Below are 18501 nucleotides of genomic sequence, written 5' to 3'. Positions count from 1 at the left end.
TGATTTCCTGTTCTTTTTTTTTTTTTAATTTTCTGACGTGCAAGCAGTTTATTTACTTCCTGCTCCTTGTTAGCGCTCTGCAGAGAGATCCTGCTCTGTTTCAGACATTTAACTAGTATGTTTTATGAAAGTTTACACAGTGACGCGATGAAGAGGGGGTTAGGTAAGGGGAAGAGTCAAGGAGCTATATCCTGTTGGCTCCAGCTCCAGAGTCAAAGAGTTGAATAAGATCGTTCTTACAAATCTGTGCAATGCTTAATGCTCAGTAATTCTGGAAGGTAGTGGTTTTTTACCAAAATGTATCGTTTCCATACTGAGTTCCAGGCATTTGCCTAAGCTCCCGATTCTGTCATTTAAGCGTCGTGAACTAAGTCCCTTCGTGATTCTCACTCTGCAGATGAAGAAACTGAGTAGTACACAAGGGTTAAGTAATTTTCAGAGTTAGTAAAGCCTAAGATTTTACTTAAAGCATAAATGTTACCCGATTCATGTGCGACTGTAGTTATGTTTATGTTTTCATGTGCACATGGATGACTTTTCAGCTTGAATGAATTTTACAGCTCTACCAGTCTTTAGGTCCAGCCCCCACTTGTACACATAGAGAACTTAATGGTCTATCTGTAAGAGTTGTATGCTGGGGTTTTTGTTTGCTTTTTGACTCATCTGATTAGAGTTGTTGAAGTTATATTTGTTAAACTTTAAAGTATGATTGGCTTGACTGTTTGAGAGTGTGTTTTTGTTTTGGGGCAGACATTGTGTTTCTTTTGGGGGACATACTAGAACCATGGGTTATAAAAGTCAATAATATAACAACATCTTTCAGCTGGAAACGTTGCCACGAGAAGATCTCATTAAGTTTGCCAAGAAACAAATGATGCTACTACAGAAAGCTAAAGCAAGGTGTACAGGTACTGGGTTTGAAATTACAGGGGTTTTGTCGTTACACCAATATGCCCAGCCTTGCGGTTACCTTTGAATACATAAAGAGAGAGAGAGGAGTATTTTTAACTGTAAAATGAAACCCTTTTTATCTCACATTAATTGTAAATTCTTGTAAACTATGTTTTTGTAGAGAAATAGTTGAAATGTCAAAGGCACAGAGTTTAACCCCACAGACATTCTTGTAATTTGAAGTGTATGCACATGCTGAAGTTGGTTGATTCACTATTTGATGCCTTTTTTTTTATTCCAAAAGGAAAATGATATTAGTATCCTTTGTTAGTATGACTGGGGGAATTCTTGAATTCCCATTAACTTAAAAGTTTTAACTGCCAAGGTTTGTTTTCTAACCAGAACAAAACAAATTTATTTTTAGAAATTGGACCAGTTTGTAATCAAGAAAGTAATTTCTTTGAGAAGATGACCTAAGTTCCAGAATTAGATGTGTATTGATGAGATATTCAGATCAATATATGTGTTTGATATGTTTAATTCTTGCTTTAAGAGTATACGGAAAATATTTACAATAAAAAAATAATAGAATGCCTAGGACATGCTAGAAAATTATCAGGATAGTTGGTCACAGTAGTGTACATGCCTAGTAAACCACTTCTGCTACTCTAGAGGCTAAGGCAGAAGCATCAGTTGAGCCCAGGTTTTCAAGACCAGGCTGGACAACGTAGCAGAACCTCCACATATATGTGGATGAATAAGAAAAGACAGGAAGGGAAGAAAAGAATACAGATTCAAATGAAACAAAATTGTTCATGTGCACTAAAGCAGGGTGGTGGGTACTTAGACCATACTCTTCCCAATGAAAATTTTCATATTAAGAAAGCAAAAAAAGGAAGGAATACTATTATTTGGATGGAGTTAATAATCCTCCAAGTATTGACTTCTTAAATACATTCTAATTTATAGTCTTGGGATTCTTGTTAGATTGTAATTGTCAGTTTAGTAGTAATTATTTTCATAATCTTTGAACTAGAATTTTTTTTAATTATTTAGAATTAGACAAAGAAATTGAAGAACTCAAATCAAAACCTGTTGATGGAGGAACTGACGATATTATTAAGGTAATGAAACAGTTTTGTTAACTCATAGAAAATGTCTAGTAATAGATTTAAAAGTTCCTTGAGGACTGTGTGCCTGCTAGAGATGATCTTGCTTTTTTGTTCAGTCACTTCCTTGTTGGCCTTGATTTAACTTTTTAGTTCTTTAACTCACAATGAAGGGGAGAAGGGCAGAGAGGGCTATTGACTCATTTCAGACAAAAAGTCAGTAGGCCTCCTTCATTATGGGTATTACTTCCAGATCTTTCCTGCTCTGACCTCTGTCCTCCTCAGAAAACTTGGCCACGTGTAGTACTTCAGTGATGTGTGAATAGGTTTATACCACTGGATAGTGACTACTGACCCAGATTTGTGAGCTGCACTTCTAGCTGCCGGCAGTGGGGGTGGAGGGAATCTTAAACCATTTCGCTTGTAATCTCAACTCAGCTTGCCAGATCCCCACCACTTGGTGGGTGAGTGGCATCACCAGATTTTGCACCATTTAACTTTAGAGTTGTTTCCTATTTCCTTTATCCTCCACCTGTGACGGTCATCACAGACCTGTTGCTGCTTCAGGATATAGCTTCAGTGTGTCTCTTTCCATGCACATGGCACTCCTGTTCCCTGAAACCTCTGTCTCCTGCAAGGAATGGCTCTGGCTGTCTCTAGATCGGTTGCAGTTCTGAAACTGGACTGTGACAGTGGTCCTGTGAATGTTGGCACTGCTTCCTTATGCTACACACCTGTTTGTTAGGTTACTTAGTCAAACTTCCTTAATGGAATAACAGCTCATTTTGATAGAAGACACGTCTCTGTAGTTACCTAAGAATAATTACATAGAAAGTACAAATAAATAAATTGAGATAAATAAATAAATCTGCCTTCTGCCTCCTGAGTGCTGGGATTAAAGACATATACTACCATACTAGGCAAAAGTAAGTTTTCCTTTGATAAGTGGATAGTCCCCTTCCCTGTCTCTTTTGATTAGTTTTGGTTTGAAGTCTATTTTGTTGGTTATTAAAATGGCTATACCAGCTTGCTTCTTAGGTCTGTTTGCTTGAAATATCTTTTCCCAACTCTTTACCTGAGGTAATGTCTATCCTTGATGTTGAAGAATGTTTCTTGGATGCAGCAGAAGGATGGATCCTGTGTTTACATCCGTTCCATTAGTCTATGTCTTTTTATCAGTAAATTGAGACCATTGATATTGAGAGGTATCAGTGACCAATGGTTGTTGATTTCTGTTATTGTCGTTGTTGTTGTTGTTGGTGGTGGTGGTGGTGTGCGTGGGTGCACGTACATGTGTGCACCTCCCTTCTTTTGATTTCCCTGGTATGAAATTACTTATTTCCTATTTTTTCATGGTCTTAGGTTGGAGTTTTCCTTCTAGCGTCTTCTGTAGGCCTGTATTTGTAGGTCTATGTTGTTTAAATCTGACTTTATCGTGGACTGTCTTATTTTCTCCATCTATGTTGATTTAAAGTTTTGCTAGGTATAGTAGTCTAGGCTGGCCTCTGTGGTCTCTTAGAGTCTACAACTCATCTGTCCAGACCCTTCTGGCTTTTAGAGTCTCCATTGAGAAGTCAGATGTAATTCTAATAGGTCTGCCTTTATATTTTTCTTGGTCTTTTTTTATTGTAGCTTTTAATTCTTTCTTTGTTTTGTATATTTAGGGTTTTGATTATTATGTGGCGAGGGGATTTTCTTTTCTAGTCCAATCTCTTTGGTGTTTATATGCTTCTTGTACCTTGATAGGTATCACCTTTAAGTTGGGAAATTTTTCTAAAATTTTGTTGAAAACATTTTCTGGTCCTTTGAGCTAGGTTTCTTTTCCTTCCTCCATACCTATTATTCTTAGGTTTGGTCATTTCATAGTGTCCCAGGTGTCCTGGATGTTTTGTGTTAGGAGTTTTTGAGATTTAACATTTTCTTTGACCTATGTATCCATATCATGTCTTCAGCGCCTGAGTTTGTCTTCCATCTTTTGTCGTCTGTTGGAGAAGTTTGCCTCTGCAGTTCCTGTTCAGATTCCTAAATTTTTCATTTCCAGAATTCTCTCAGTTTGGGTTGCCTTTATTGATTCTGTACTTTCAGGTCTTAAACATTTTATTCATTTCCTCCACTGTTTTTATTTTCCTTGATTCTTTGAGGGATTTATTCATTTCCTCTTTAAGGACCCCTGTTATATTCATAAAGGCTGGTTTGAGGTCTTTTTCTTATGCTTCAGCTATTTTGGAATATTCAGGGCCTGCTGGGCTCTAGTGGAATTATATTGCCTAGCTGTTACTGATTGAGTTTTTACACTGGCGTCTGGGTATCTGGGTTTGGGATGATTACAGGTCTAGGTGCTGATTTCTAGATTTGTCTTTATTGGCTGTGTGTTTTGTTCCTTGGTTTCTGTTTCCTCTCTGGATTTCAGAGTGTGATGGCTGTTTTCCTGGCCTGCTCAACTGATGTGTTCACAGGGAATGCCTGCTGGTGTTAGAGACTAGGGTACTGGGATGAGTTGGGGAAAGGGAGGTTGGAGGAGAAGGTCTTTGTGATCCTTTGGGATTGGATCAGAGAGAAAAGGGAGACCTCAGCGGGTTTCCTGTTACAGAGCTGGGAATGAAACTGGGGTAGGGAGTTCTCAGGAGCAGTAGGATAGCTGTAGGTCTGCCTTCAGCCTGCTTGCTGCCCTGAGAGAGGACTGCCCTGAGAGAGGACTGCCCTCGGGTGAGCAGAGGATGCCTGCTGGGGTTGGGATCTGGGACACAGCAACAAGTGCAGGGAGGAAGGTTAGAACGGAAATAAATACCTGTGGGATCCACAGGATGTGGGAGGGGCAGGGAAGGCTGCCAGGTGTTCTGCTGCAGAGCTGGGGATAATATTGGGGGATTGGATCTAAGGGGACAGGGCTAGAAGAGAAGGTCTGCAGGCCACCTACCTGGTTTTCTGGGGTCCATCCATGGCCTGTGGGTTAGTAGGGGGTGCCTGCTGGAGTTGAGGGGCTGGGAAAAAGCAACAGTTGCTGGAGTGAGGATAGAAGGAAAAGGTCTGTGGGATCCACAGGAGATGGAAGCAGGGGTGCGGGGAAGGCTGCCGTAGGTATTGTGCTGCAGAGCTGAGGATAAGACTGGGAGATGGGGCGGGGAGGGGAGGGGAGGGGAGGGGAGGCAGAGAGCAAGACACTATTTTTTAGCCTCAGGCAAACAAATCATGTCATTCCAAAACAGGTACTCACTGAGCGCCTGGATGCTCTCCTTCTAGAAAAAGCAGAGACTGAACAACAGTGTCTATGTCTAAAAAAGGAAAATATTAAAATGAAGCAAGAGGTTGAGGTAAGACATTTAATGTGGGGTTTTTTATTCGTTTTTGTTTTTGTTTTTTGTTATCTTACACAGAATAGTCATGAATTTTACAGCTGAATGGTATCCTGAGCATCTAATCTAGTCAAGCATGGGGACACATACCAGCACTTGGCTTAGGCAGGAAGATGTCAAGACCAAGGGCAGCCTGAGATACTTAGACAGGCACTGTCTCTAATGAAAGGAGCCAGCAAGATGGCTCAGCAGATGGAGGGGTTTGCCTCCAAGCTCAGTGTCCTGCCCCTAGAACCTACATGATGGAAAGAGAAATCAGACTCCTACAAGTTGTCTATAACCTCCACATGTGCCGTGGCATGTGCACACCCACATCATTGACACACAATAAATAGTGTTTTTAAAGGATATCTAATCCAATCTTAGCCCTTTATCACAAATGAAAGAGTCAGCTCTGGAAGCACAGGCCCATAATTCCAGCTACTCAGGGGACTAAAGGTATGAGATTCAGAGTTCAGGGCCAGTCTGCCCTACAGTATGAGTTCAAAGCCAGCTTGAGCAGCTTTGTAAGACCCTGTGTCAAAAAAGTGAAAAGAGGAGTAGGGATATAGCTCAGTAGTAGTGTTTGCCTATATATGGAGGCCCGGGATTCATTCCCAGTTCAGCTAATAATACTGAAAGCATGCAGTTATGCAGATGTAGACTAACATTTTACTTTTTGCACCATTTAATCTTTCTTATAGTCATGTCATTCTTCAATAAAAGTCTTAAAATTTTGAGTTTTTCACAATTCTAAATACTATTATCTGTTCAGTTTTAGGATGTTTAGTAGCAATTTTTACTTTCTTGTCTGTAAAGTTTAAGCTTATTTTCTCTAAAATGTCTTTTATTAATCTGTTCAGGAGCTATAAATTAAAGCCTTTTAACTTACATAATGTATTATCTTTAAAAAGATAGTCACATGCAGGGGTTTCCTAGTTGTTAGTTATTTCTTTAAGTAATGAATTTTGTATTGATGATAATAGTTCTACTTAAGACAAACCCTAAACAAAATCTCATACTCTACGTATATTCTATTCATCTCTTTTCCCATCTAGTTAACCCTTTCATGGAGACAGAGATTTCTTTCATCTTTGGCTTATTTGTGCTTATTTTTGTAATAGGATTCTGTAACTAAACTGGAAGATACACACAAAGAGTTTGAACAGTCACACAGAAACTACGTAAACGAAATTGAAAGCCTGAAAGAGGAATTGGCGGCAGTGCACTCAGAGCACAGTCAAGACAAAGCCAGCTTACAAAAAGAACTGGAAGAAGCAGTAAATAAGCAATTAGAGCTTTTAGAGCAGCTTAAATCTCAAAGTGACTCTGAAAAGAATGTCAAACAACTACAAGAAGAGATTCAGAACGTTACGGCAGGATTTGAAGAACAAATTTTATGTCTACAAAAGCAGTTAGAAGCTACCAGTGATGAAAAAAAACAAGAGATTATTCATCTCCAAAAAGTCATTGAGGAGAACACTCAGCACTACCAAAAAGATATTAATACTTTCCAAGAAGAGATTTTGCAGCTGAGAGCTGCACACAGAGAAGAAGTTAATGAGCTAATGTCTCAAATGGAAGCATCAGCTAAAGAACATGAAGCAGAAATAAATAAGCTAAAAGATAACAGAGTACAGTGTGAGGGAAGTGAGGACAGTCAGGAGAAAGACCATTGTGAATCGGAAAACTTAAATGAGGGCGCCTCAGATGCAAGCCAAGAGAACCAAAATTGCACTGAGCCCTTACAAGAAGATACTTTTGCAGAACAACCAGTGTATGATAAAGTCAGACAATTGGAAGAGTCTTTAAAAGAGCTGGAATCTCAACACGCTATCTTAAAGGATGAGGTGACTTACATGAATAATCTCAAGTTAAAACTTGAAATGGAAGCTCAACATATAAAGGATGAGTTTTTCCATGAACGAGAAGACTTGGAGTTTAAAATCAATGAGCTGTTGCTGGCTAAAGAAGAACAGGGCTATGTAGTAGAGAAATTAAAATATGAGCAAGAAGATTTAAATAGACAGCTTTGCTCTGCTGTGGAACAACATAATAAAGAAATACAGCGTCTTCAGGAATTCCATCAGAAAGAAATCTCTGAACTCAGTGAGACATTTATGTCAGGTTCAGAAAAAGAAAAATTAGCATTAATGTTTGAAATCCAGGGTCTTAAGGAACAGTGTGAAAATCTACAACATGAAAAGCAAGAAGCAATCCTAAATTATGAGAGTTTGCGAGAGATGATGGAAATTTTACAAACAGAACTAGGAGAATCTGCTGGAAAAATAAGTCAAGAGTTTGAAACAATGAAACAGCAGCAAGCATCTGATGTTCAGGAGCTTCAGCAGAAGCTGAGAACTGCTTTTAAGGAAAAAGATGCTCTTCTTGAAACTGTGAATCACCTCCAACAAGAGAATGAAAAGTTATTATCTCAACAAGAATTAGTACCTGAACTTGAAAGTACCATAAAGAGCCTTAAGGCAGACAATGACATGTACTTAGCCAGTCTTGGTCAAAAAGATACTGTGTTACAAGAATTAGAAGCAAAGATAAGTTCCCTTGCTGAGGAAAAAGGTGATTTTATAAGTAAAATGAAAACTTGCCATGAAGAGATAGATAATCTCCATCAGAAATGGGAAAGGGAACAGAGATTGACCATAGAACTCAGGGAGGCGGCAGAGCAAACTGCCCAGCACAACAGTGAACTCAGACAAAGAGTAGATGAATTAACAGGGAAAATAGACGAAATATTAAGAGAAAAGAGTCAAAATGACCAAAGCATTATGGTTCAAATGAAAACCATGACTGAAGACCAAGAAGCATTGTCATCTAAAATCAAGTCTCTTTATGAGGAAAATAATAGACTACATTCTGAAAAGGTCCAGTTGAGTAAGGATTTTGAAACTCTTCAGTCCCAAAACAATTTCACCCTTAAAGAGCATGTTACTGAATTAGAAGAAAAACTCCAGTTAATGGTTGAAGAACAGGATAACTTAAATAAACTGTTTGAAAATGAGCAAGTTCAGAAGTCATTTGTCAAAACTCAGTTATATGGCTATCTTAAACAAATGGAGCCAAACATTTTAGAAGAAAATGAAGAAGATGATATTGTAAAAGTTCTACAAGCTGTGGGTGAATCCTTAGCAAAACTAAAGGAAGAAAAACATAACTTGGTCTCTGAATATGATGAGCGAGTATTAGAATTAGAAAAAAAGATTCAGGGCCTTCAAGAAGAGAGTGTAGTTCAATGTGAAGAACTTAGGGCTTTACTTAGAGACTCTGAGCAGGAAAAAGTTCTTGTAAGGAAAGAATTAGAAGAAGCCACATCAACAAAAGAGGCCCTACAACTTGATCTTCTAGAAATGAAGAATACTAATAAAAATACAAGCCTTGAAAATCAGAGTCTTTTAGCTCAAGTTGAAGAATTATCTCAGACATTGCACAGCAAAAATGAAGTCCATAATGAAAAGGTTCTTGTAATAGAACATGAAAACCTAAAGCTGTTGCTGGAACAAAGAGAATCTGAACTACAAGATGTGAGAGCAGAATTGATACTACTAAAGGTACCGCTATTTTGAGTTTTATTGATTTGAAGAAATCCTTAGCTCTGGGCACAGGGTGTAAAAATATATATACATTAACATTTTTGCAGTCTGAAATCAGAAATAAAGTTTTAGCATTTATGCTCAAGTGACAGATTTCTAGCAAATGAATTAAGCACTTTGATGTGGTATGTCTCAGTCAAATGTGACTAGTCGTCAGCAAACTAACCAAGGAAAAAATTCAGAATTTCCCTCAGGACACAGTGTTTTTCTGTTTGAAAGAACACTGTTTATTAAGAAAATGAGCTATAACAGTACTCCATTTTAGTTAAAAATTTAAAATTCTCTTAGAAATTATGAAGTTATGATAAGCAATGACATGTAGTCATTTCTTTATTACATATGTATTTGGTGTGTGTCAGATTATGCATCTTGACTTTGGTATTATTTTAGTAAAGGCCATAATCATAATAAAGCTAGTGTTGCTTGCTCTATCAATAGAAAACAAAAATAATCAAATCGGTATTTATATGGTTTCTCTTGGTAAAGGTGAATGAAAATGATGACAGTTTTATTGTGGGTAATTAAATGAATTCTGGTTTAGGGGTTTTTTGTTTTTTGTTTTTTTCCCCTATAAAATCTAGGATTCCTTAGAGAAATCGTCTTCTGTAAAAAATGATCAACTCTCATTGGTAAAAGAGCTGGAAGAAAAAATAGGTAACTATGGTTTTATATATGTTGTCACCATTAATTAAACAAATATCTTATTAGTGTTAAGATAGATTGAGAAATATTGTTTCAATTAATGAGTTATTAAGTACATAGTAATTAGCTGCCCTTTCTCATTCACCAATTGTCCTCTGCCATCTCTTTGCCTTCTCTCTAAATGCCACTTTCTGTCATTTAATCCAAAGAAAAATGCTGTTGTAACTCTGTCCATAACTGATTCTATGAATTATTTTTGGATTTTTTTGTATCCACTAAGACATTTTGAGTACTCGGCTGTTCTATATAATGGCAAGGCAAGCAAGGTCCAGACAGTATGCTCAAAGAGCTTATTAACAGGAAGATGTTAAGTTCGTCACTAGGTATGGACAGGAGACAGTACTGATTGCATAGAAACTTGCCTGTTTTAAGAAAAACATCTGATCTCAATCCTTGGGGGAGGCTTTGCCCTGGAGGAGGTGGGAATAGAGGTTGGCCTGGGGGGAAGGGGAGGGGGCGGGAGGGGGGAGAACAAGGGAATCCGTGGCTTATATGTAGAACTAAATTATATTCTAAAATAAAAACAAAAAAAGAAAGAAAAACATCACTTCCATTGGGTCTTGAAGAATGAGAAGTATGATACAAGAAGAAAAAGTATTGTAGCAAGAAGTAACAGCAGGTACTTGTCTGTTGATATTTTTATACCATCAAGGAACACCAGAAAGTTCCCAAGGAGGTAGCTGATCATAAACTCACTAGTGCAGTGCACAGAGGAGTTAAGCCTTTCTATGTATCCATTTCTTCTTTTTTGTAACTTCATGGACTAGCCCTTTTGTTCCTGTTGAAAGCTGAAGAAATAAAGACTAAATAAGTGTTATATGATGTGTCCATCATTCCTTGGTTTAGTACCCAATTAGATTGGGGAAAGGAGAATGGAAGAGTTCAGAATGACTCCTAATTTTCTGTCAAAGATGGTTGAAGTGAAGTAGGATATTCAGTTTTAAACTAAATTTAAATACCATTTCAAGTGAATTATCACATAGAATGATACATAAATCTGGACTTGGGATAATTAGCCTAAAGGTAGAAAATGCATAGTCAAATTATGGACATAAAAGGCCACAGGTTGAGATCCCCAAGGTAACATAGAAAAAAGACAAGGAGCAGGATGATGGTGGCATACACCTTTAATCCTAGCACTTGGGAGGCAGAGGCAGGTGAATCTCTGTAAGTTCAAGGCCAGCCTGGTCTATAGAGTGAGTTCCAGAACAACCAGAGCTATTACACAGAGAAACTCTGTCTTGAAAAACCAAAAAAGAAAAAAGACAAGGACCAGAAACAGTTCCCATCTTTAAATGTCAGAAATAACCAAGGGGATTGAGAAGGATCAATTTGTGGGTAGGGAATCTTGAACAAAAGTGCAAGTTAAGCTATGTGCAAGTAACAGACATGGCAGAACCTTCAGCCAGGCAGATGCTGCTGATGTCATGAGTGCTGACAGGTACCCATTGAGTTAAGCACACAGAGGACAGTTTACCAGTGTGCTGGGGGCAAGGCTTGGTTGTAGTGGACTTCTAGCAAAACATGGAGAAGAGATGAGATTATATGTAGGCAATTCTTTGAAGAATTTTACTCTGTAAGAAGAGCACTGTGGTATTTGTTTTGTTTTAATTGGAAAACAACAAGCATGTTTGCAATATTTCACCTCCTATTATGGTCTCTCCCCTGCCCTCCTTAGATTCTGTTATTTATTTCTGATATACTGGATGACATATTTTATTTTATTACTACTGTATTTTATTACTACTGTATGATGCATATGGCTGTGCCTGCCACACCACGTGTGGGGGTCAGAGGTCAACATTCAGGAGTCAGTTCTTTCCTTCCACTGTGGGGACCAGTAATAAAACCCAGGTCTCCAGGCTTGCACAGCAAGCATTTTTACCTGCTAAGCCATCTCATCAACCTTGATGATATATTCTTGTTGCATTTGTAAACCATTGAGAAGAACAAATCCACTGGAAAGGAGGAATTGCTGTTTTGATGCTTGAACAGGAGCAGAGAGGTGTGATATGTATGAAACATGGAAGTGTGACAGTGACCTTTGCTACACGGTGCACGATACATGGGTGCACCCAGACTAATAGGTATGAGCAGAACTCTTAACCACAGTTAAGAAAAGATAACAGAAGTAACATACTAAACTCGAGTTTTAACTAGAAGAGGTAGTCAAATAGGGTGAAGGATGAGACGTTTACAGGCTTGATCTAGAGGAGGACTGTGCATGGCTACCTCTATCTGCCTTACATCTTTCCTGCTTGTCTGATTTACAACCATCTACAATCTTCTCATACTCAGCATTAACAGTCCTAAGAACTCCAATTCCTAGGTACTTAAGAAATGGCTCTGTAAAAATGAACTATTAACAGAGACTTAAAGTTTGACATAATTTACCTCACTCGGCTAATGAATAATTATGGTTTCTCTTTACAACGATAAATAAAGTTCTAGCTCCTTAACGTTAAGTTCAAGCTACAAATTTTGTGTCCAAGAATAAAATCATTTATAGGGTTAAGATGAGTAATTTCACTATTTTTTCTTTTGACTTCATGTATAGTCCTTTTATTTTCTATTTTAGAAAGTCTGGAAAAAGAATCCAAAGACAAGGATGAGAAAATAAATAAGATAAAACTAGTTGCTGTGAAAGCAAAGAAAGAACTGGATTCCAACAGGAAAGAGGTAAGCCCGGGTACAGCACAAGATTTCAGAATCCTGTGTTGTGGAAAATCAAGGCTTTCTGTGCATGAAAAATACTCGCTGTGTTTACACCAGGCCCAGACGCTAAGGGAAGAACTTGACTCTGTCCGCTCAGAAAAGGACCGCCTGTCTGCTTCTGTGAAGGAGTTCATTCAAGGAGCAGAAAACTATAAGGTAAAAGTTACAGTAATAACAGTTTTTCTTCATAACTAATAGGTATACTAGAATTATAAAACTTGTACATAAAATACATTGTTTTTTCCCAGCACTTGGGAGGCAAAGCCAGGCAGATCTCTGAGTTCGAGGCCAGCCTGGGCTACAGAGCGAGATCCAGGAGAGGCACCAAAACTGTACAGAGAGACCCTGTCTCAAACAAAAAAAAAGAGAAAGAGAGAGAGAGAGAAAGAGAGAGAGAGAGAGAGAGAGAGAGAGAGAGAGAGAGAGAGAGAGAGAAAAGAAAGAAAGAAAGAAAGAAAGAAAGAAAGAAAGAAAGAAAGAAAGAAAGAAAGAAAGAAAGAAAGAAAGAAAGAAAGAGAAAGAAAGAAAAAGAGAAAGAAAGAAATTGTTTTTGTTAGTGAAATAGAAATGTCCCTGGTTTTGTTTTTGTTTGTATAGTATACATGTATACATAGAAGGTTAGTCTTTGGTTTTATCTGGTTTTTGTTGTTTTAGATAGAGTTTCACTGTGTTGCCCTGGCTGGCCCAAAACAGAAATCCATCTTCTTCCCAAGTACTGAAACGAAAGGCATGTGCCACCACACCTGCAAAGTTAGCCTTTAAATCACTGTTCCTTGAAAGTCAAATCTATTTTGGGATTTCATCGTAATAAAATGTAAGAAAAAGATGGCTGTTGTGACTTAATATTTTCGCAGCCAAGTAAATATACCTAAAACTCCAGCTAGAACTAGCCAGAAAGTGAGGAGGAACATAGTTACTTGGAGGTGATATACTAGGTAGCCTAGGAGAGTAGTGACAGCAGAACGGGAATCTTGCCGGTTACTCCCATTCTGTCCATTTGCCAACTAAGTTTAATATACCACGCAGATCTGCAGACAGAAATAAGTGAAGAAAGAATGAGATATTTGAGAAAAATGTAATACATCCAGTCCTTATTCCACTCTATACACCAAAATAAATTCTGCATGTATGAAATATTTTTTAGTTTCTAAAACAAATTTCTCAGCCCTTTACTGACTTTTGGAACCAAATACTTTTTCTGAACTTAAAAGCAATTTATGAATTTAGAGAGTAAAAAAATTGAGAGATTAAACTTACACCTGGTTTAATTCTGGAAAAAAATAGTAAATTATGGTATTGTAAAGTGTAAAAAAACAAAATCCAGGCTACACTGAGAAACCTTGTCTCAGAGGAAACAGAAAGCAGGGAAAATCCTAATGTAACTGACCCATGATAGATGAATAAGCTCATATTTAAACCTTAAATGTGTTTTTAATGGTTTTATAAGACCTTATATATTAAGGGTACTAATCTTTTATCATATTGCCAAATGCTAGTTTTCTCTTTTATATTTTCATATTCAATATTTTAAAAATCTCAAATGAACTCTTAAGGCATCAAGATGTCTTGATGATATGTTCTGACCTAGTGAATGCTTCCTAACTTACAAGTTAAATCTTGTCTTTTATTGAAGAATCTTTTGTTAGAATATGATAAGCAGTCAGAACAGCTGGATGTGGAAAAAGAACGTGCTAACAATTTTGAACATCATATAGAAGACCTTACCAAACAATTAAGAAATTCAGCTTGTCAGGTAATTGCAAATTGAATAAATTTAGATAAGAAAATTATAGTAAATACATTTTAATCTCATTTTTCTCTTGTATAAGAAGTTAAACTGTAGTCAGAAGCAGAAATTTTTTTCTCTTTCATTTCTCTGTGTTTAGAGAGGAATTTGACTAGATAGCTAACATACCCTGTTTTGCTTAACCCTTTCTTACTGTTGAGTTGTGGGGCGTTGTCTTTTTTTTTTTTTTTTTTTTTTTTTTTTAGGAGCACACTACTGCTGTACATGAACTTAAAGACTTCATCTAGCCTCAGTCCACCAGGATTTGGGTTTGGGTTTTTATTTCTGCTTTTTACTCTATGGAAAGCTTAGAGGCTTTCTGGCTTGTAAGACTTGCCAGATCAAGATCAGCAGGGATTGTTTTTAATCTTATTCTTGACTTAACAGTAATTCTGTGGGGTCAACTGTGAAATCACTTTTCACACTGTGCTAATGTTCTCAGTAAGATTTCATCTGTATATGTTTCCTGTGTGCTCACAGTAATGAGTCATTTATATTCTAGTGTGAAAAACTAAATTCAGACAATGAGGATCTCCTGGCTCGTATTGAGACACTGCAGTCTAATGCCAAGTTATTAGAAGCACAGATTTTAGAAGTCCAGAGAGCCAAAGGAATAGTAGATAAAGAACTGGAAGTTGAAAAACTTCAAAAGGAGCAGAAAATAAAGGTAAGAATAACCCTGAGACTTGTTCCCATGTATACAGTGGCAATTGAAACACATACTGCTTGAATGAAGAGTCCTGCTGGGTACATTTATGAGTTATACCCTAGTTAATTCCTTAATGTATGCAACTCTACATTGGAGAATCTGTCCTAAGCTATGATTTTTCTGGGCATATAGGTTTTGTTTTTGTGTGTGGGATGTATTTTATACCACCTAATACTTGTGGGTCATTTAATTTTAGGAACATGTCAGTGCTGTAAATGAGCTTGAAGAACTCCAACTCCAATTTGAAAAGGAAAAGAAGCAGCTTCAGAAAACCATGCAAGAACTAGAGCTGGTGAAAAAGGTACAAACATAATCTCCAGAGAGAGAACTCAGTGGCAGAGTGCCTACCTAGCATGCCTAAAGCCCTGGGTTTGATTCCCAGCACCTCAGAAACAGGTGTTCATAGAACAGCATAATTCATACTATTACAGTTCTATACACAGGAAAAATATTTTAAGTATTGCTTATACTACTAAAATAATCCTTTATAAATTCTTAGCCTCAGTAAATTGAAACCTGAACTTTATTTCTCTAAACAATTATCTGTTCAGAAGAACCTAGGCTCATGAGTTTTATTTCATTTTCTATGTGTGATTGCAGTATGACACATGAAGATTTAAATAATGTCAAAGCTTAAAATTTACTTTGGATTAATTTCTCTCTAATTTTTCAAAGAGTATTCTGTAAAAGGTGTTACGTTACCTAAAATATTAATATTTCATAAATGAGAACTCCGTAAGACCAGAACTACACTAATTATGGCTAATTAAAGTTAGTCAAATAAAATGGAGTTCAGAAAGTTGAATTTTAAACTGCTAGAGGAAGCCAGGCGGTGGTGGCTCACGCCTTTAATCCCAGCACTTGGGAGGCAGAGGCAGGCGGATCTCTGTGAGTTCATGGCCAGCCTGGTCTACAAAGCAAGTTCCAGAAAAGGTGCAAAGCTACATAGAGAAACCCTGTCTGGAAAAAACCAAAAAAAAAAAAAAGACCTAAACTGCTAGAGAATACTTGATGAAATCAGAACTATAAACTGTCGAGCTTCCCATTTCCTTGTTACTTACATTATGTCTATATTACAGGAAAATGTAATAAAACCTACTTATTTTATGTCATGATTTTAGCAGTTTCACAGATTAGTTGCCCTAGTAATATGTAAGTCTTTCATAAAATGTACAGGATGCCCAACAAACTACGTTGATGAATATGGAAATAGCAGATTATGAACGTTTGATGAAAGAATTAAATCAGAAGTTAACAAATAAAAACAGTAAGATAGAAGATCTGGAGCAAGAAATAAAAATTCAAAAACAGAAACAAGAAACCCTACAAGAAGAAATGAGTGAGTAAAACAATTCACTTTACTTTATAACTGCCTCATAACATCATAGAGCGCAACATGAGTCATTATTCATACAAGCCAGGCAGCCAGCTTGCCTGCCTGCCTTTTTTTTTTTTTTTCTCATAGACAGAATCTCTCTGTGTAGTCCTGGCTGTCCTAGAACTAAGTCACAGAAATCTGCCTGCCTCTGCCTCCTGAGGGTTGGGATCAAAGATGTACTCCACCACACCTGCCATTCATACAAGCCGTAAATCACCAGCAGATGTAACTCAGTGTTCAAATTGTTAAGGACCAGAGGCAGGTCAAACCCTTTACCATTAAGAGGTTAATAGTCAATGTAATGCTCGGTGCAAGGTATTTGTCCTGTTTGTTCATAGTTTATTGGTGATCAGCAGATTGGGAAGATTTAAATAACAATGAAACATTCCTTTTTAAGGTAACTGTATGGATTTCACCCATAAAAATACATTCTGACATTAGCATTAAACACTGTAAAGTTCCCTGAGTGGCTTCTCACAAATTGAAGTTATTTTCTTGGTTTGAGTAATTTCAAAATAATTTTTTAGTGTCTGCTCCTTTGACCCCTCAGTCATGTAGAAATGTGTTGTTTACTTTCTAAATATTGAAGGGATTCTTCTCAAATATTCTTAGCGAGTTCCAATATAAGTGCTTTGCAGTTACAGTACTCTGTGGTTTAAGTGTTGAGTTTGGGGTTTGGCCTGGCCTGTGATCTTTCAGTGATTTTTCTCTGTGTACTTGACAACAGTGTCATTATGTACTAGTTGTTGGACATCACTTAGGTCTTGTCAGTTGGCGGAGAGATTTGGCTCATCTGATTTTCAAGTCGTATGATTTTTCTCTCTTCTGCTTCTGCCACGTACTGAGAGAGCTATGTTGAAATCTCAAACCCTAATTGTGGATCTCTTTCTCTCTTCTCAGTTCTGTCGCTTTTTTGTTTCATTTATTTAGAAACTCTAGTGTTGGTTACATTCACACTTAGAATTGTTACATATTCCTAATGATTTGATCACTCTTATTGTGAATGTCCTTTTCTAACCCCAGTGTTTACTAATACTTACACTATTCCAGTCTTCTTTTGATTTTAAGTTACATTTGGCTTGTAACCAAAATGTCTTTACATTTGGCTTTTGTGGTATGCTCTCTACACAACCCCTGGTGCTGAGGATTGAACTCAGAGACTGACCTAAATCCCTTATGTGTTCTTCTATATTTTACATAGCTGTTTTATTTTCAATTGTATGTCTGTCTGTCTGTCTGCCTATATATGGATATAATAAGCATGTGAGTGTAATTGCCCACAGTGGCCAGAGAAGTCAGATCCCCTGGATACTGGAGTTACAAGCAGTTGTGAACCCAACTCCAGATAGCATTATAATTGGGTCTTGCTTTTTCCTCCAAACCAAGTCTCTGCTATTGAAATGTTTGAGCTATTTTTAGAGTGATTGCCTACAAAGTCTATACCTTGGTAGTGCTACTTGTCTTGTTCTTGGGTTGCTTTTCCTTCTTTTTTAAAACATTATTTTTATAATCATTTTATCCTTTTTACTGATTTGATGTATTTTAATTTTGGTAATTTAGAGTTTTAGTTTACATCTTGAGTTTATCATTGATTACCTTTAAATAGTAAATGTCACTTCATGGAATAGAGTTTCTGGAATTTTCTATTACTGTCTTCATATTCACCAATCCATAGTATCTAATCTTTAATATCATGTAGTGAAAAGTTCACTTTAGATATTGAATGGCATTTCTGCCTGCATGTGTCCCTGCAGGCCAGAAGAGGGCACGGGATCCCATTACAAGTGGTTGTGAGCCACCATGTGGGTGCTGGGAATTGAACTCAGGACCTCTGGAAGAGCAGTCAGTGCTCTTAACCACTGAGCCATCTCTCCAGCCCCATTGAATGGCATTTTTAATCTCTAGAAGTTCTGTTTGGTTCATTTGTGTAGATTTTCTATTATGTTAATATTTTCCTTTTAAATCTTTGAATATATTTAATACCTGTTTAATGTCTGTGCATGCTAATTCCATCATTTCTATAAAATAAGGGTCTGTTTCTGTTCATTTCTTTTCTCCTACTTCTGCATCGTATTCTTTTCCTGAATCCCTGTGCATTCACAAAGGGTTTCTTCACTCTGGCTGGTAGCTAGAGAATGGTCCTAGCCCTTTGTGAAATCTAGAGTGTTCACATTACAACACTGCTCTTTGTTCTTTTCCTTGCAGTTATTTGTGTCTCAGCAAGACCAATAGCTGTTTCAGATTCCCACTCTTGCATCATATTCTACAAGT

The 18501-nt window shown here is 37.3% G+C and overlaps 1 protein-coding gene across 2 annotated transcripts in view; it reads left to right on the top strand.

Moving 5' to 3' along the window:
• The window catches only part of Gcc2 (GRIP and coiled-coil domain containing 2), a 60050-nt gene that overhangs the window by 17302 nt on the left and 24247 nt on the right, over positions 1–18501 (top strand). For both annotated transcript variants that reach the window (XM_042266597.2, XM_076557231.1), the window contains 11 exons: positions 824–908; positions 1948–2015; positions 5207–5311; positions 6457–8898; positions 9522–9594; positions 12221–12321; positions 12415–12513; positions 13991–14110; positions 14646–14810; positions 15049–15153; positions 16029–16191. In XM_042266597.2, the coding sequence (XP_042122531.1) occupies positions 824–908; positions 1948–2015; positions 5207–5311; positions 6457–8898; positions 9522–9594; positions 12221–12321; positions 12415–12513; positions 13991–14110; positions 14646–14810; positions 15049–15153; positions 16029–16191 (3526 nt within the window). The remainder of the gene's footprint in view (positions 1–823; positions 909–1947; positions 2016–5206; positions 5312–6456; positions 8899–9521; positions 9595–12220; positions 12322–12414; positions 12514–13990; positions 14111–14645; positions 14811–15048; positions 15154–16028; positions 16192–18501) is intronic.

Source organism: Peromyscus maniculatus, chromosome 21 (assembly GCF_049852395.1).
Source record: "Peromyscus maniculatus bairdii isolate BWxNUB_F1_BW_parent chromosome 21, HU_Pman_BW_mat_3.1, whole genome shotgun sequence".
Classification (NCBI taxonomy): Eukaryota; Metazoa; Chordata; class Mammalia; order Rodentia; family Cricetidae; genus Peromyscus; species Peromyscus maniculatus.
The sequence above is the reverse complement of the archived record's forward strand: the minus strand, read 5'-3'. Positions and strand labels throughout refer to the sequence as shown.